At 51.6% G+C, this 18,222-nt stretch overlaps 1 protein-coding gene across 1 annotated transcript in view; it reads right to left on the bottom strand.

Annotated features, from left to right (window-relative positions):
* LAMA5 (laminin subunit alpha 5) overlaps positions 1-18,222 on the bottom strand; it is an 81,621-nt gene that overhangs the window by 31,731 nt on the left and 31,668 nt on the right. Inside the window, exons 3-20 of the mRNA XM_017735821.1 lie at positions 15,762-15,880; positions 15,227-15,397; positions 14,695-14,792; positions 9,769-9,884; positions 8,804-8,922; positions 7,934-8,024; positions 7,652-7,786; positions 7,163-7,225; positions 5,748-5,888; positions 5,246-5,383; positions 4,889-5,023; positions 4,290-4,424; positions 2,706-2,843; positions 2,489-2,541; positions 2,208-2,307; positions 1,657-1,709; positions 1,154-1,259; positions 304-403 (exon numbers count right to left, since the gene is read on the bottom strand). Coding sequence (XP_017591310.1) covers positions 304-403; positions 1,154-1,259; positions 1,657-1,709; positions 2,208-2,307; positions 2,489-2,541; positions 2,706-2,843; positions 4,290-4,424; positions 4,889-5,023; positions 5,246-5,383; positions 5,748-5,888; positions 7,163-7,225; positions 7,652-7,786; positions 7,934-8,024; positions 8,804-8,922; positions 9,769-9,884; positions 14,695-14,792; positions 15,227-15,361 — 1,856 coding nt within the window. The 5' untranslated portion in view covers positions 15,362-15,397; positions 15,762-15,880. The remainder of the gene's footprint in view (positions 1-303; positions 404-1,153; positions 1,260-1,656; positions 1,710-2,207; positions 2,308-2,488; positions 2,542-2,705; positions 2,844-4,289; positions 4,425-4,888; positions 5,024-5,245; positions 5,384-5,747; positions 5,889-7,162; positions 7,226-7,651; positions 7,787-7,933; positions 8,025-8,803; positions 8,923-9,768; positions 9,885-14,694; positions 14,793-15,226; positions 15,398-15,761; positions 15,881-18,222) is intronic.

The following is an 18,222-nucleotide window of genomic DNA, read 5'->3' as shown; positions in this document are numbered from 1 at the left end:
GGCCGTATCCCCGCCAGCTGAAGCCCTCGAACTCCAGGGGGTTGTAGCCGAAGCGCACGGCCCGGCCGGCCGGCGTGGTGCCTTCCTCCAGCTCGAATTTCAAGTGGTGAAGGTCAGGGAAATAATGGTCCTGTGCTGGTCTGGGGAAAAGAGAGAGCACCGTTACCTGCTGGGCTACCCGGAGGGAGCAGCAAGAGGACACCTCCGCCAGGCCGATGTGACAGCAGCCCAGACAACGAGGCCGCCATCCCCGTGGTGGCAGAGGACAGCGTGGGAGGCAGAGCACACCAAGGTGCAGCTTACTGGGTGCAGGTGGGACCCCGTGTGCTGTGCCGGCAGCGACAGGCTCCGCTCCGCTCCTCACAGGGTTTACATTCCCGCCGTGCTAACGAGCTCCTGGTCACTAATCAAAGGCGCATCCCAGCGGGCGGGGAGCCTGGGGCCACTATTTTTATTCCATTGTATCCGTTTTCATATTTGGCCCCGGACCCACTTGGATCGACTCTTCTTCCACCTCAGCGCTGAGCTATTTCCAGGCGACTGAGGGAACAAGGTCTGCAAACCCTCACGGCCCTGCCACCAGCCACAGCCCTGCTCCCTCTTCCCAGCCCTGCCAGCACTGCGTGGGATGGCTCAGAGCAGCCGGATCTCCTCCTTTACCTCTTCCCATGGACACGGTGGAGAGTGGCCAACCCCATGTATCCATGCCTGACCTCTCCCAGCAGGAGGAAGGGGCACAGCTGCAAGGATGTGACCAGTGGTTCAAACATACCAGTTTCTGGTACCCAAAGGTGTACCTTACCTGGCTGCTTGCTCCCCAGCCTGACAGACCTATATCCTATAGTGGAAAAACATGATCTCTGGTCTCCACATCCACAGGAATTCCCAGCCCATGCTCTGGGCCATGGTACAGAACCACAGAATCATCAAGGTTGGAAGAGACTTTTAAGATCATCAAATTCCAGCCATCAACCCGGCACTACCACTGAAACCCCTAAAGCACTAAACCACATCCCCCCAAAAATGATGACCCAAAACAGGAGGTGGGACATCTCTTGCCCCTTCTTTCCAAGGTCACCAAGCAGTCAGTCTGTGCCGTGGGGTCAGTTCCTGTGGCCCCCCTCACTCACTGGACACACCACAAAGAGCTCACCTTGGCAGCCGAAGTAATTTGCGTTCTCCATGTTGAAGAAGCCGTCCCTGCAGGCCGAGCAGAACTGCCCACACACGTTGGCTTTGCAGAAGCACTGCCCATCGCCCTGGGAGAGAAGCAGGCATAGAAACTCATTCCCTCTTGTTGCTTGTCAAGGCTAAGCTGTTCCTCAGTTATTTGGGTTCTGGTCTGAAACACTCCAGAAACATTTTGAGTTTCACGCTCCACACGGCTTCCTGCACATGGGTGGGCCAGATAAGGGCCAGATAAATTACCCAACAATGCAGGCAAACAAATATCCAGGCATCCTGGGACAGACCCAGAAATATTTAGGTGCCTAATTTATGGCAGGTCTTAATCCCACATTCTCATGCAAGCCCAGACTGTGGTGCAAGCGCTGAGAGCTGTGTCAGGGCCTCTCCACCAGCTGCTGTGAGAAACAGAGCTGAACACTCCCAACACAGCACGCTCAGAGGAGCCTGGAAGCAGAGGAGTAAACCCACCTGCCGGCACTCCGAGATTCCGCTGATGGTGCCCTTGGTGTCACACTTGCAGCCTGGGGAGAGGGAGATGAACAAGAAAGCCAGAAGGTCCATCAGCCCCTGAGAAGATGCCTGATGGGGTCAGCACCCACCACACCAGAGGATACTGGTTGGGTAAGAGGAGCCAGAACTGGTCAAGTAGAAGGTAGCCCTGCACAAGAGCTCGCGTTCCATTCTGGACAGCTACTGTTGAGGACACAGCTACCAAAGACATTTGCCTTTTCTGCATATTTGGCCATGAAAAGTTAAGTGTCTGCAGGGAAGGCTGAGAATGGCAGAACTTACTGCACGAGCCCTATGTTTCATCCCAAGCAAAAAGCACCGGGCTCCAGCCTTTCCCCTCTCCACGTGGGGGTTACCCAGAGCACTCCAGCTTTGACCCATCACTTCTGGGTGAAGATGGAAGGAAGGCCATCGCTTCCAATCCTGCAGTGATGGTGCCCACTGGCTTGGGTTTGGCTCTCACACCATGGAGGGGACTTTTGTGGGCTGTGCAAATGCCATTTCCTTACTCAGGCAGCCATAGGGGTTCTCTGGAGTCAGGTTCCAGTATCCAGGCTTGCATCTGTCACAAGCTGGGCCTTCAACATATGCCCGACATGCACAGGAGCCCTGGGGAAAGGCATGGGGAGAAAAGAGCAGGTGAGAATTTGCAGCACAGTGGTTGAACATGGGGTCTGCTGCTCTGGATGCTTTCAGGCTGAGCTTAAGGAAGGACCTGATCCAACATGAGATAAAGGGGATCATATAAAAATGACCTGCAAGGGTTGTGGTGGGTTCATTTGATACTCACCGGGGCCAGCGAGGGATCTGCAGTCTCCAACCCTGCTGGGTTACAGGAGCCCACTAGAAAAGAGGGGGAAAAGAACGGATTTATAGAGCCAGCTCTCCCCTTGGCTGTCCCTAACTGGGGTTATTTCTCCCCTTGCAAAGCTTTTGGGGGATGATAAATGCATTTACCAGCACCCAAGACACTGGAGTGTGCCAAGAGATCAGGGAGAAGGGGCTACCTTCGCAGTGGGGGAACCCGTAGGCGCCGGGCACGCAGCTGTCACAGCGCAGTCCCGTCACCTTGGGCCGGCAGCTGCACTGCCCCGTGTCCTGGTCACAGGTGCCATGCAGGGACCCCTCCCGGGAGCACTGGCAAGCTGCAAGAGAGGGGGGAGAACTGCTGCAGCTGCATTCAGGGCTTCCCAGCAGCAGCCTCTTTTGTCTGCCTGACCTTCACCAAAAGCAGCCAGAAATGTGGGTTATAAATAGAATTCTCATTCGTTGCTTTTGGTTAAAACTACCCCAATCTTTTAGGAAAAATAGTAGAAGCCTCAGTGTTTATCACACCCATTCACATACATTTACGTGTATTTAAGAGGCAGGGAAGAGTTTTGGTTGAGGAGAAGGGGTAGGTGTGATCTCATCCACCCAGGTCAGTTGCCAGTGATGTATCAGACCCTACAAAATCCCAAACACCCAGGAGCAGCATTCGGCCATCAGGGTCTGCCCTGATGTGCATGTTGGATGTGGGCAGTGGGGTGAGGGCAGAGCAATGGTTACACAGCTTCCTGCAAAACCTGCTGCCCATGAGTGCACAAAGATCCCACTGCCCTATCACAGGGAAGGTCAGCAAGCTGCCAGGGAGCTGCCCACGCCTTTCTTGCCCAGCCAGCACACCTCAAATCCCTGCTGAAGGAGACATTCTAGGCTGACACCCCCACACTGGCTAACAGCAAAAGATTGCTCATAAGACAACAGATTAAAAAATATATAAAAATCAGGTGGATCTTTTCTTTCTTTACTGTGCGTCCTCTACAGCTCTGCAATGTGGACACGGCTTTATGAGACAAAAAAAAAGTGACTACTGAAGTCCTGTGAGACCATTTCATCTCTGCTTCCAGCCTCTTCAAAGGCATATTGCCGGCATCAGCATTTGGGAGGAGTGTTCTGCCAGCTGGCATGGCTCAGAAGTCCACATTTAGTCCAGTGCAGGAGGGTGATGACGCTCTTTTGTTGCCTCAGGGAAATTGTATCATGGATTACTTTTTAATGAGCAGTAAATTCTTGCTGGGAGACATAAGAGTACATCTGGCTTCCAGTCGGGACTGCTGACAGGGAGGGAGATGGGGACACTCTGCCTGGAGCTGGGGAGGGCTGGTCAGAGCATTTGGGGCTGCAGGCACCTACCACAGCCACTGCTCAGTCCTGGCACCAGCAGCAAGAGTCCAGGAGTGATGCAGTGCCCAGGGAAATGGACAGGATCAGAGACTCATTAAGGTTGGAAAAGACCTCTAATACCATCATCCACCTACTCCCCCAGCACTTCCAAGTCTACCACTAAACCATGTCCCCAAGTGCCACATCTACACGGCTTTTTAATCCTCCCAATGATAGTGATTCCACCACTGCCCTAGGCAGCCTGATCAAATGCTTGACAACTGTTTTGGTGAAGAAATTTTTCCTAATACCCAACCTAAACCTCCCGTGGTGCAACTTGGGGCCGTCTCCTCTTGTCCTGCCACTTGTTACTTGGGAGAAGAGACCAACCCTGGTCTGGCTACACCCTCCTTTCAGGTAGTAGAGAGCAGTACGGTGCTACTCACGTGTGCAGCTGGGGTATCCGTAGAAGCCTAGGGCACACTGGCTGCAGGTGTGTCCCGCAAAATTCCCGTGGCACCGGCACTGCCCCGCTGGGCTGCAGTTGTTGTCCACTGCACCCCGGGAATCGCAGGAGCAAGCTGTAAGAGCAGGACTCTGATGATCCCTGTGATCTGTGGCCAAGCACTGCTGGTCTGAACCATCGTTCAGCCCCCCAGGAATTAGCCATTTCCATCAGAACTAAATTAATTTCTTAATCCCTTGGCAAATCATGCAGTATTTTCATAGCCACACCAGCAAAATGCCACGGAGGGATTTTTACAGCCCATTCAATGTTTCCCAGCAGTTTCGTAGGTTAATGCACTAAAATGACACACAAAAGAGGCATAAGCTGAGACACCAGGTAACGGCAGGGTTGTGATGAGGAAGTGCGACTGATAAAAACTGCTTTGTCTTCCAGGCTTTGCTATGATCCATGACCTCCAAAACAATCCTGCCAAATTCACAGTGCAAACCACACGGGGTTGATTTTGAGAAACACCCAAGTCCTGCAAGAACAGGTATGTTTTTTAGAGCAGCAGGAGCTGAAGGTTCAGGTGCTTACCGTAGCAGTGGGGGTAGGAGTGGTGCCCAGGGCTGCACTGCTCACACCGCGGCCCCGCAAACTCGGCTCTGCAGAAACAATTCCCGGCGGAGTCGCAGCCTCCCGGCAGCGTCCCGACTGAGCTGCAGCCACACACTGCAACACACAGAAACCACCCGCCCTGAGCTGCGAGCCTGGGCCAGAGCTCGTGGCAAAATGTCTTTGTCCTGGGCTTCTCAGATTAGGTGCTGCTCTAAGTGTTCAAACCATCAACATATTTTCCAAACACCCACAAAATCACTATCCAGTCCTTCAGCCCCCTGCCAGAGGACTCTGGCTGTGTGTCCCCACCCAGGCCTGTGAAGGACAGATACTCACACTGGCACAGAGGGTAGTTGAAGTAGCCTGGAGCACACTGGTCACACGAGTGCCCTTCAAATCCCGTCCGGCACAGACACTGCCCTGTCTCGCTGTCACAGGTGCCATCGTACTGACCAGGGCCAGAGCACTGGCAGGCTGCAAAGCAACAAGGGCATCAGTAAATAAACAAGTTTTTGTCTTTAGCCTTCCCAGGAAAGGAACCAGAGTGCCTGTTCCTCTGGGGTAGAAGAGCAGTTGCAGGAGAAAGCATAGGGAACAGAGCTGACAGCAAGCATGCCTGGCCCATAGTTCATATCCATAGGGAATTCCTCAAGAGCCCCCCAGAGCCTGGGAGGATGCTGGAGGGTCAGGGCTGAGTGGAAAACAACAGCAGAAGTGCAGAAGTCATGGGAATTTGTCACTTGGAAGTGGAGCTGTGGAATTCCTCCTCCCCAGCATGGGTGGAGAACAAGGAGAATCCCAGCAGGGCGAGCCTGGGGACGCTGCCCTGGGTACTCACGCTGGCAGCTGGGTCCGTAGTGGCCTGGGGCACACTGGTCACAGTGTGTTCCCTGGAAGTTGGGTTTGCACACGCACATCCCCACCCGGGGGTCCTTCCGACAGGCGTTGCCTTCGGTCCCACCCGCGTAGCAATCGCAGTCTGGATGGGGACACACAACAGGCGACACCACGCACCGCCGTCAGTCGAGCTCTGAGGCCCCACAAGGACAGGAGTTGCCATGAGAGGCAACTCAAATGCTCAAGCATTTGCCTCCATAACCTTCCTATCAGATGCAAATGTTTCAACCAAACCACACCTGGCTTGTGGGGTGGCTGGGAGGCCTCAGCACCACACAGGTGTGAAGGTGCAGGATGGGCAGCAGGGCAATGCACAGGGCAGGCAAATGCTGCTCCCACAAGCCCAGAGCTGATTCAGTGTAGTGTGGAAATAATCAGAGCCTTTGGCTAACCAGGGTGAACTCTGGGCTTTCTCTCTGGTCACTCCATGCTCAGCTGCACCTGAGACCTTCCCACTGCCAGGGTATGGTGTTCCAGGCAGCCCTGCTGTCACCAACAGCAGTGGTGTGGGGTGCTGGGCTGGGATAGGGAAGGACAAACATCATCCAAAAACTAGAGGGAGGAGGAGGTGGAGAAATGAGAAGGGAAGTGAGAAATTCCAGCTCAGGAAAGAAAAAAACCTGTCTGGAAGATAGAGACTTCAAAATATCAGAAGGAAGGAAAAGGTTATCTGGAGTGTGCTGGGAAGCATGAGACAGAGGAGGATTCGATGGGAAAAAGAGACAGAAAAAAGCACAAGGGAGTAGATGAACTGAGAGGAGTGAGCATGAGAGAGGAGGGAAGTGAAGTGGAGAGCAGGGATGAGAGCATGGATGAGCTTTCTGAACAACAGAGGAAGTGACACAGAGTGAGTGGCTGCCTCTGCACAACCATTCAGAGGCATCCACAGCAGAACTCCCAGCTCAGCCACAGCCCCTCCACGACCTTTCGGAGGGCTCCTCACAGGGAGGGCAGAAGGGACATTCCCACATGGCCTGGACCCCAGAAAAAAATCACACTGTCACTCTAGGCTAGACAGAGGCAGCCACAGCAGAACTCCCAGCTCAGCCACAGCCCCTCCACGACCTTTCGGAGGGCTCCTCACAGGGAGGGCAGAAGGGACATTCCCACATGGCCTGGACCCCAGAAAAAAATCACACTGTCACTCTAGGCTAGAGATTCCACGTATATAAAAAGGGGATCATAAAACTTCCTTTCCCCCACCCTCAGCTGCTGGTTGTGCTCTCTTACAACCACTCAGGGCTGCCTCATACAACGTACGTGCCCAATAATCTGAAGAACTGATCTTGCATTGGATGGGAGGTGTAACAGAAACGACAGCATTGCCAAAGCATCAAGGAAAACTGCACTGCTTACTTATTATCTGTCCTGCAGGCAGCACTTGTTCTCCAGTATCATTGTGAGAGAAAGCTGGAACGGCTGTGCAGAGAAAGAGACATTGCACGGGTCATCACAGACACACAGAGAAATCCTGATGGAATATCAAGGGCTTGACAGTCCCAAAGATGAACAGACTGAATGAAAATGTGGAACGTGGAATAAAGCACAGATATCCCACTAAACAATGATCCATTACAGCCGTTTTTAGCCTGTCTTTCACAGAAAGTGAGAGAAAACTCCAGCCAAATGGGAAGCTTCTGTTGGCTCTGCGTTCAGACCAGTTCAGCTCTGGTCCAGCTTCCACCCAAGCCAAATGTGGATTTGTACCCACCTGAAAGAACTCCTCCTGGGACAGGAGTGCCACATGGCACGGGGAAAAGACAACCCAAGAGCCACAGCTGGAGCTGCTTGCCCTTCCCACACCCGCTGGGTCTGTGGGCTCCCAGATCTGAACCCCCCACTTACGGTAGCAGTGGGGGAAGTTGAGGTAGCCCTCGGCACAGGCATCGCAGTGTTCCCCGGTGTAGTTGGGTTTGCAGTAGCAGCGCCCCGTGAGGTCCTCGCAGGTGCCATCGGTGAAGTCAGACTCACAGTTACAGCCTGCAGAGAGGGACAAGCCAGCAGCAGTGTCACTGACAGAGGCCTCAGACTCCCTACAGCAGGAAAACCTCTCAGAAACCCTCCAGAGCGCCCTCCCCAGTGTCACCAAGTCCAGGAGGATGTCACTGCAAAGGAGTTCGCACTCACGGTAGCAAATGTACGGAGAGTCGATGGGGTGGTCGGGGGATCGATAGTACCCTGGGATGCACCTCTCACAATTAATGCCTGTGGTGTGATGCTGAAAGACAGTGGGTTAGAGAGGCATCAGTTCCTCTGCCTGCAGGATTCACATTCGTCTATCAGATTAACCAGTAGCTCCAGGTTACAGAGGAAGCAGCTCAGGAGTGTCAGCACACCAAAGACCTAAATCTGCTCAAAATTCCACATGCACTGACTTGGAAACAAAGCATTTCCCACAAACCATATCCTCCCATAAACAGTGTGAGTTACAGGTTCCTATCTGACCTCGAGCCCATTTCACTTCCTTCAGATGGTAAAATGTCCTGACCACTTTGTTATTGGAGGATAGCAGCAACCTGTTTCCTCCCAGCAAGGTAGCACAGCAAAATGTTTCATGCCAGTGCATGATTTAACCACGTCACAGTCACCATCACCTCGGTAAGGGCAGAGCTACTTTCCCACTTTCACAGAGACTGAAGACTGGCATTTCAGTGGGCAGAGAGATATCCAGGGAGATGCCAGAGCACTGTGAACTGGGTAGGGATTTCCCACTGTGCTGGGCAGCAACCTGTCCCTCCCAATTCCAGTGCCGCAGCAAATTAAAGCTTTAGGAGGTAGTGGTACCACCAGGGGACAGCTAGAAACCCAAGTGCTGTTCTCATTACTGGTGCACACTCCTTTAATACATGGCAAAGACACTAAATTTCCAGGGAGAAACCTAATTTAGATAACAGAGGGGCTTGGTGGAGGTCCCAGCGAGGCTGAACTCCATGCTGACAGCGGAAACAAACACAAACATTTGCATCAGCCTTTTCCAGAGGAGCTCTTTGGGCCTACCTGGCAGTCAATACAAACACCTCCCCCTTCAAACTTGTCCTCACGACTCCTGCTGGCTTTGTGCCGATCCACCTCCGGGTCGTAGTAGCAGTCGTAGGCATGGCCATTGCAATTGCAGGCTGGAATACAAAGAGGTGATGGGAGCTAAACCACTCGTCCTCAGAGGTCCTTCAGTCAGCAGCTGGATCTCAAGATGTCAACTCTGCCTCCCGGGTTTGATGTTGGATGGGTTGCTTTTCCATAAGGAAAGATGCCTGAATGCATCTGGGGGATTACATGATCTCCCAAGCCCTCTCTGAAGCACAGAGGCAGCAACTCCCTCACAAAGTCTGGTCTGCAACCAGGAGAGCGCAGCAGGCACAAAATCACAAGTGAAGTATGTGCAGGCGTGTATGGACGAGAAAGAAAAATTACCACACTGTGGGGCCTTGAGTAGTCTGGTTCAGAGAGCAACATTCTTGCCTCTTTTATCCCACCCTGGATAGAGGTGAGCTGTAAAATCCAGCACCTGGTGAGGGGGCTTTACAAACTCACAGCATTAAGATCCTTTGCCACCCTGCGTTCCTAAGACACCATGTGGTGCAGCTCTGTGCTCTGCACTCCCAGCGCAGCAGAAATTCCACTGTCAGCACTGACCAAAGGTTTCTCTAGACAAATAAAGATGTCCTGTATGTAAACACATCCAAACCTAATTCATCTTGCAGACGGAATTGAGCAACGAGACTTGCCTGCACGAACCCTTGGACACACAGGAGGAACTGGAATGCAAGCAGAGCCAAAGTCCCACACGGACCTTGGAGACCTTCCTGTGTGAGCCTCACCTGAACACCATCACCTGCTGTGCAGAGCCCTCTCTGCTGTGTCACTGCCCTCCAGTTCACCCAGTCCCACTCAGCACCAGCCCCACCAGTGCACCACAGCAGAGCTGTGCTTGGGCAGGAAGGAGGAGCCCAGCTCCCACTTACGCTGGCACTCGTTGGCGCTGTCGGCAGTGGCAGGCTTCCAGGGGAACTGGTTGTAGCCAGGGCAGCAGCGATCGCAGGAGCCACCACAGGTGTTGTGCTGGCAGTCACACTGCAGCCTGTGGGGACAGAACGGGGCACAGACAAGGTTGGGCAATGACAGGGACATGTGGGATGGGGAGCTGCTGTGGGCCCCTGCTGTGTGCCCCTGCTGTGCATCACTGTCACTGATCTCATACATGAATGAGTGGTATTTGCTAATCTGAATGTTCTGGAAAAGAGGCTTCTTAGGCTTTTTATTTCAACTTTTTAATTGATTTTTTTTTTTTTCCTGAGCCAAACACCAAACTTTGCTATTCCAGCTCCGTTCCCTCCCTTTTTTCTCCTCCACCATCATTCCTTTTTTTCTTCAGGAGACATGGGTAAGAGAAAAATCAGTGTGCCACTGCCTAGCCAGCTCTGCAGAGAATAAAATGTGAAATGGTCGGAGGCGGCAGTGGTAGAAACCTGAGCTGAAGCAGATTACTTGAGAGAGTGTAGCATGGTGCAGAGACACAAAGATGTCCTCACCACTGCTCAGGGGCAGCATGAAAGGACAAAATGACAGCCCAGAGCTGGAGAGGGATGGGGCCACACAGGTGCTATCTGCTCCTCCAGGTATACCTGTGCTGCAGGCAGGAGGGCATGAAATTTGAATTAAGCATTTTAATAGATGCTGGCCCCACGCTCCTTGTGCAATGCACCTCCTGCTTTCCAGGCAGGGCTGTGCTGGGTAAACAGGCGGCTCCGGAGGCGCCAGGCAAGGAATCTCGACAGGCACCCGATGGATCTCGTCCCTGCCCGACCACAACGGTGATTCATTAACGTCGGTGACATCATCCCCAAAACCTCCACTTAGCACAAGGCGATTCCATCCAACACAAATGCTTTCTGTTGTATTAGACTTATGGATAATACAGCATGTTCCAGCTTTTATCTGTGCAATTACTCATTTCCCCTCAGGGCCAGTCTGCCACTCCCACCTCTCCCTCCCTCCAATGCTTTTCCATTCAAAAGCAGTGTGTTTAAAAATAAATGTCATTTTTTTAAAACGTTAGAAACAAAAGGAGCAGTCATTCAGGGTGAAGTGCAGGAGTGCAGACACTGCAGTGAGCTGAGTGCCACAGTTTCCACCTACACGTAATTTTAAGATGTGAGACTGCAAGTCTATGCATAGTGAGTTGGCAGATAGAGGCAGCAGCACTGGACTAGTGACCCCATTTTAATAAAATATGGGATGATATGAAAGTTTGGGGGAATGCAAGCAGGATTCACACTCAGCATATTTGCTCGAGGCAGAGGGGTTGAGAGGCAAGAGGTCCCACTGCTGCTCCCAGCCCTCCTGCTGCAGATGCCATGGGACACGTGGCCGCAGTCAGTTCTCTCATCACTCATCATGCCCTGTCCCTGCCCACGTTCACAGCCTGGGCTGGAGCTGGCAGAGTCCAGGCATGAAACTGAACCCCTGGCTAGAGCTTAAGTAGCAGAAAACAGCCCTGAAATATTCAACTAGGAACTTTGTTCTCCAAGTGTTTTGCAGACCCAAAGGGGAGTCTCAATGAGAGGCAAACCTTGGCGTGTCTCTGGAATGTAAATACCCACAGACCTCTCACCTGGCCGACTACCACTCAGCACTTTTAAGGAAACAAAATTTTATCGTTTCTTTCCATGGCAGCAGCTGGAGATCAAGATTAAGATCCATATACATACATCTGGAGAAAGATGGTCACTGAGTCAGGGAACTTATAAACCTGCTGAGCAGTGTAAATCTCCCTGAGTGGAGGACGTGGCTCCAGCCACACACCCCAGGCTCCTTCATGTTCAAGATGTTTGAAAAGTACTGATTCAGTTCCCAGAACGCAAAACGATGGCACTGCATGAGTAAGGATGCTCATTTCACATGGAGAAGGAGGTATTTATTTAGTCTCTGCTGTTCAGAGTTAGCAATGACCTCTGAGAGAGCTCATGGCTTTACTGCACCTTGTGCCGAGTCCGTGCTGCTAATGAATTACAGACAAATGTGCATAAACCACAATATTTACATGTTTCATTGATTGAGTATATACAAGGAAGAAGAGGGAGCGGCTGTGTTCACATAGCACACATTTCCTGGTCATCCTGCCATAAGAAATGAAACCGCAGTCTACCCGCTGGAACTGATGCTCAACAGCAGAGACTAAACAGTTTCCAGCAAGCAGCTGTGGCAGAACTGAGAGCAGCACACAAACACTACAGCATCTGGATTTGGCTAGGACATCTGAGGAGCACAATCAAGAAAAAAAAAAAGCCCTTTCCTCTGACTGTACGGAGAAGAAAACACCTGCAAAAAGAGACTGACAGATGGCACAAATCTACCAGCACACGTGGTGCTCTCCCTTCCAAATGGGAAAGGGGAAGCTGGAGTTCAGGATCCAGCAGTGGGAAAGCATCCTTCATCTGTGGATGTGCTTCTGACCAACTAGGCTGCTGCAGTCTTGCTGGTTATCTTCAGCATCAGGCACACTTGTCTCCCCCTTGCTTGTGGCATCCGTGACAGGGCAGTGAAGCCACAGAAGATGTTGCTCTTATAGACAGATGCAGAACCCTTGCAGAGTTCTCCTGAGCTCACTCAGCCTGTTAACACACGATTCCTGTCTGGGCTCTCCAAGCCAGGTTCCTGCTAATCTTTATCTCACTGCTCCCAGGGTTTGCCAGGAGAAAGGGTTGTGCCTCATCCTGCTGGTGTTCACCTTTAACCAGGAGAACATTCCTTCCCTCTGCTTCATTCAGCCCATTCCAACTTGGGGCAAAGAGAGAAAGCTGTGAGAAGTGTGGAGAGCCTTGAGGAGGCTGTACCTGTCCACAGGTCCCTGCACATACACAGGGCCCAGATGTGCTGCCAGATCAACAGATGGATGTGTAGCCTCCGTAGCTTGGCACTTCACACAAAACTTCCAAAGTTGCACGAATATTGTAATTTATGTCCAGGAAGTCAGCTCATGGACATGCTTCATCACGTCCTGAAGTCTTTGCCAAGATTTCTAGCTCACCTCGCCCCTATCGAAGTGCTCATCCTGCCTTTCTGAGCAATGGGCACGAGAAACACAGCGATGTGCAGAAGAGAGAAGTTAAAATGAGCAGCAGAGACCACCCCAACAGGCTGAGATTGTGGGATTTTTAATAGGGCCAGGCCAATCCACATGGATCTATTTGCATTTCCTTGCCATGTTGGCTGTCACACATCAGCACCTGAAGAGGCAGGACATGTGCAAAGGGACACACCGCACAGACTGCTGGAGACATGACAAGTTTCTGGTAGCTGGGTCTGTGTCTTAAGGGAACAGTGTGTCTGAGCCCCAGCTGCTGTGGCATTACAGATATCCCCAAGCTGCCTCTGTGCTGTGTCAGGGCAGCAGGGCTGGGATCCTGCCCAGCAGTGCCCACTTTAATGGGAAGGCTGAACACAGCTGCTCCCAGAGCCTGGAGAACAGCAGCACTTCACCAATTACTCATTTTCTCAACTGAAAGTATCAGATTTCTGCTGACTTGCCTGTGCTCCTGGGCTTGCTAAAGGGTACAGCAATGCCATGAGAAGATCTATTTATCCAGCACCTTTTCCTGCTGTATCCCAAAGGACTTACAGCTGTTATGTGGTGACTGTACAAGGCACCCAAGTAGGAAATGTTTTCTCCCTCAGGCCAGCGTGATCTGCTCTGGGTGAAATGCAACAGCTGCTTACCAACATGTGCTGCAACATCACAGAACAGGCTGGGGCCAAGAGTGGAGATGCCAAATGCATCCTAATGAGAGTGGAGGAGAGGAATTTCAGGAGACAGAGACAGTTGCAAGCAAAGGTGGCATTGAACAAGGATTTCTAACTTATCTCTCCTTGCTCAATTTTCCCTCCCTTCTTGGAGAGCCCCAAACCATCGAAACACCCAGGACCAAGAAAGGTCCTGGCACTTCCATGTTATAGAATTACTTGTCCCCATGAAGCCTTTTGCCCTGCACACAGGTGTACTGTGCATCCAGCAACAGCAATGTCTAAAAAACAAGGAACTGTACATTCAAATATTTATGAACTTCCTTTTGTCAGAGTTTGGCACATTAAGGCAGGCTTGCTTACCAATACATCTTTGTTTTAATACTTAACAGCTTTAACCTTGGCTGGGACTCACTGGAATTTTATTTTAGACAATCCAAAAGTTCTACATGATCCTGATGAGAAAGAAATACAAGCTCCCCTCGTCCAGCTGAATCTACCCATCCCTTTCATAAAGGCAACATTCAAGCTGCAAACAGATGGCTAAAAGCAACACTTCCATGGTCTGAAGCTGTTCTTTGGCATTTCAAGTTGCCAAGGCAGATGGGAACTCCCATAAGCCAAAATTTAACTTCTTTGCACGCTCTTGTTCTTTTGCAAAGAGTTGTTCAGATACATACATGACCAATTTATGGTTCTTGTGAGTAGAAATGGGCAGCAGTCTCTGGTTTCATGGGAGACCATCTACTTAAGAGAGCATTGTCCCAATGTTTAAGAAGCCATGTGGGAAGCAAGAGACTTCTCTGCACAAGTTCAGAAATGATCCCTGGACTTTGATGGGAAACTTCCCTGTTCCACATCAGTATCCCATCTTCTCCTTCTCACACTCTGCTCCAATGGGATGGCCAAGTTGTGGACAGAGAAACTCGAGCAGGGAGCTGATCTGGCTGAAAAATAGTCTGACAAATTGTGCAATTTTTGCTCCTTTGTCTGGAGCAGTTTCTGCTTCTTTCTCAGGGCAGAGCCATGAACAGCAGTGATGGCACCATTACTAGCTCAGGACAGGACACAACTAACACTGGTATCTTTCATTTTTAAAACAGTAATTCAAATGCTCTCACACAGAACTGGGATTTTGCAAAAGGTACCTGTAAGGGTCGTTGGGGTCTTTGGCATCACAGACGTCTGCATGGCCGTGGCAGACACAGCGCCCTCCGATGCTGATATCCTTGATGCTGTAGTAATACTGGAGAGCACAAGAAAAGCTGGCCATTACTATCTTTACAAATCAGATTCGTAACCGTTCTACTCAGGATTCAGCACGACTTTATCCAGTAAAATGATGCGTTGGGGTATTTCCCTTACAGTGACACTGCCTATGGTAAGATCCACCACCTCTAACAGAGCCCATTAGCTACGAGTGGGGGGGCTCCCAGCACAGCCAGAAAGCCACATGTGACACCAAGAAGTGTTTCCCAGTTTCACATTGTTGGTGCCTTCCCAAGCAGCCTCCAGCTCCAGCCACAGCGGCATCCACTGCAGACACCTTCAGCTTTAGGGAGTGCAAGAGAGAGAAAATCCCCACAGGCAACACCCAGGGATGTGCTCTCCCCAGAGGTGGCTTGCACAGCCCTCAAACAGTTCCACCTCACCAGCAAGTGGTATCAAGGCCTCTCTTACCCTCCTTGTGACTGTAGGGTCCCTCAGAGCTTTGCCCATCAGGTGCCCCAGCAGAGTGTTCGTCTGCAGGAAGCGCAGTCGGATGTTGGTGGCTTTGGTGAAATTCCGCAGGAGAGGAGAGTAGGAGAAGTTCATGGCTCCTGGGCGCCCGTTCACCAGAGAGACAACAATCTGTGAGTGGGAGGAGGGAGAAGGCCAGGTTGGATGGGGCACTGAGCAACCTGCTCTAGTGGAAGGTGCCTCTGCTCACAGTTGCAGGTTGGAACTGGGTGGTCATTAAGGTCCCTTCCAACCCAAGCCATTCTGTGAATCTATTGAGAACAAATCTATGAGCAATCCTTTGGGATGGAAGGAAATTAATCGCTCCCTCAGCTGAACCCAGTCATCCAGATGACTGAATCCCAGTGAATCTCATTTGGTTTAACTGAATACTTTAAGTGGTATCTGAAAATCAAGAGGGAGCCAATTAATAGAGTACCAACAGTCACTGAGTAACCCTGGAAACTCCAAGGGATGGAAACAGGCAATGGCTCACCTCCCCATTTTCCAAAGGCACAATCCGGGAGTATTCAGTGGTGCAGATGGCATGGTCGTCCCTGGTGATACGGTCCACAGTGTGCTGGCCAAACTTCTCAATGCAGTCCCTCTTGGAAGCTGTTCATCAACCAGAGATGGGAGCAGTAAGAGAAAAGGAGCAATTCCCAGCCCTCTGTGGATTTTCCCACGCTGACTACAGGAGAGATGGGTGTACAATCTTTGTTAAGCATTTACTACGTAGAGATTGCTCTGTATCATTAACTCTGTCATGGTTAAATACATGTCCTCCATAAGGGAGGGAGTCACTCCAACAGTTACAGGCAGAAAATCCCCCCCAAATCACCTCCCTGCAGTAAACGAGGAATGTCAGAACAGCCACTCTACCCACTGCCACCAGCTGCAGAGAAACCCAGCCCTTAATTTTGGCATTAAGCTCCTATTTTAACCAAACTGAGACCTAACTCTGGTCTCAATCCGTTGCTTTGCTGGCAGTGGATTTGCTACACTGCTACCACTGAACTGCATAAGGCCCTTTGCTGCCAGGGCTCTGCTCCTGATGTAGGAGCTGCACCACCATTTCATGTGGCTCCCAAACTTCCTGAGTCCGTCCTGAAGCCAGCACAGAACCCACAACAGGAGCAACCACAAGCCACAGCCACCGCTGGGGACATCTCCCACCAAGCAGGGAGGACATGCAGGTGTGGGGCAGGGACCTGCAGTGTCTGGGAGAGGCCGAGCAATGGCCTGCAGGATGTCTCCTCCTCACACCTTACTCTGAACTCTGCTCTTAAACCAATGCTACAAACCAGAAATGCCAAAGCCACCAAGAACCATCCCTTGGGGACAGCAAACGAGGGCTCCTGCCACTAAGTGGCAATGCAAGGCTGGCTAAAGTCAGGGACAGGCACCACCAGGCAGCCGCTCTGCTGGCTCCATGACCTGCTTTGGGGATGCTGCATGCCAAGACTCTCCTTGCAGCTACAGGAATGGCCTGGCTTCCCTGAACAACTGCTCCTGCAAGTCCAGCACCCTCGTCCCCAGGATGTGTGACATCCCTGTGCTGGCAGAGCCAACCAAACCATGGCTGGGGCAGTTCAGGGCCTGATCGTGCAGGGTGGTGAGCACCTACATCTACCTATGCAAAAACCTACACAATGCTACTCTCTACAACTGTTCCCTCGGGAAGAGCCTGGACAAAGGCTGCTGCTCCTTCCCACTCCCTTTTCACCTGTGCCAGGAGCTCACAGCAGAGAGTGCTCAAGTGTGTGTCACTGCAGTGCTCCTGAGGGTGTTTCCATGGGGAGAAAAAGGAAGAAAAGGCAGCCAACACAACCTCCTGTTCCTCCCAGTGCTGCTTAGCTCACACAGGAAACTGAAGGGGAAACGTTAACCCAATTCACAGGAATAATCCTCCAAAATCTGTCTCAGTGTGCCTCCAGAAGGCAGGTCCCTCACTCCATGGGCTGCATGGGTAGGCTGAGCCAGGCAGAAGGAACAGCAAAGGGGGAGCAGGGAATTTCTGCCTCCCTGTCATCTTCACCTCTGGCTTGCACCCACCCACACCTTGTCTCCAGAACATGGCCTTGCTCCAGGAAACACTGTTTTGGCAACAGCAAGAGCTCAGTTGCATCCACAGGAAGATGTGGAAACATTTAACATCAGGTCTCTGGCCGCCAAGGTTTGCTTCACCAGGTGCTTTTTAAAGGCGATTTATTTTTAAAGTCCCTGGCGAGGAACCTGTCACCACTGGCTCAAGATGATTGATTTCCAGAGCACCGCCACGGCTGCATGGAGACAGGATGCTCAGCCCAAGGAGCTACTCAGGAAAACCGATGAACTCCTCCAGTTATTGCAAAATCTGCACAACCACGTGAGCCAGAAGCTGGGCATTCTGAGCTAAAACAGAGTAACCCCTTGGCCTTAAACCCCAGCAGTATTTTAAGGAAACAGACAAAGACCCAGCCTCACCCAGCAGTCACTTCTCCCTCCTCCCGCAGAGCTGAGCCCAAAAGCACCTTGGCACCTCCCGTGATGAGCAGCACTGAGCCAGGGTGGACAGTGCCACAGTGTCACCCCTGGCAAGGCTCACTGGCATCTCTGAAGAAACCCTGCCTTTCTGCCAGCTGCTTTTAACCCTGGTACTGACCTGGCAGTGTTTCTATTAGACCACCTACAGAATCCCCCGTGACAAAAATAAACCTCCACAGAGGACTTCTTGTGCTAGCAAATCTGGCAGGTTTTGGAGCAGCCACCTCTTGATTTCCATGGGAATTTTCCACTGGGCTGTGTCACTGCATGTCACTTCTCCAGGGGAGTGGTAACAGGGCCTGATGTTTTGGGAGGGAAGGGGACTCCAGATGTTACAGCACTGCCACTACACAAAGGAACAAGCCGGTGGGGCAAGAGCTCCCTGTGCAGCTCCAGACCACGCAGGAACACGACTGTAATGGGCCTCAAGA

This window comes from Corvus brachyrhynchos, unplaced genomic scaffold, assembly GCF_000691975.1.
Source record: "Corvus brachyrhynchos isolate BGI_N302 unplaced genomic scaffold, ASM69197v1 scaffold10, whole genome shotgun sequence".
Lineage (NCBI taxonomy): Eukaryota > Metazoa > Chordata > Aves > Passeriformes > Corvidae > Corvus > Corvus brachyrhynchos.
The sequence above is the reverse complement of the archived record's forward strand: the minus strand, read 5'-3'. Positions and strand labels throughout refer to the sequence as shown.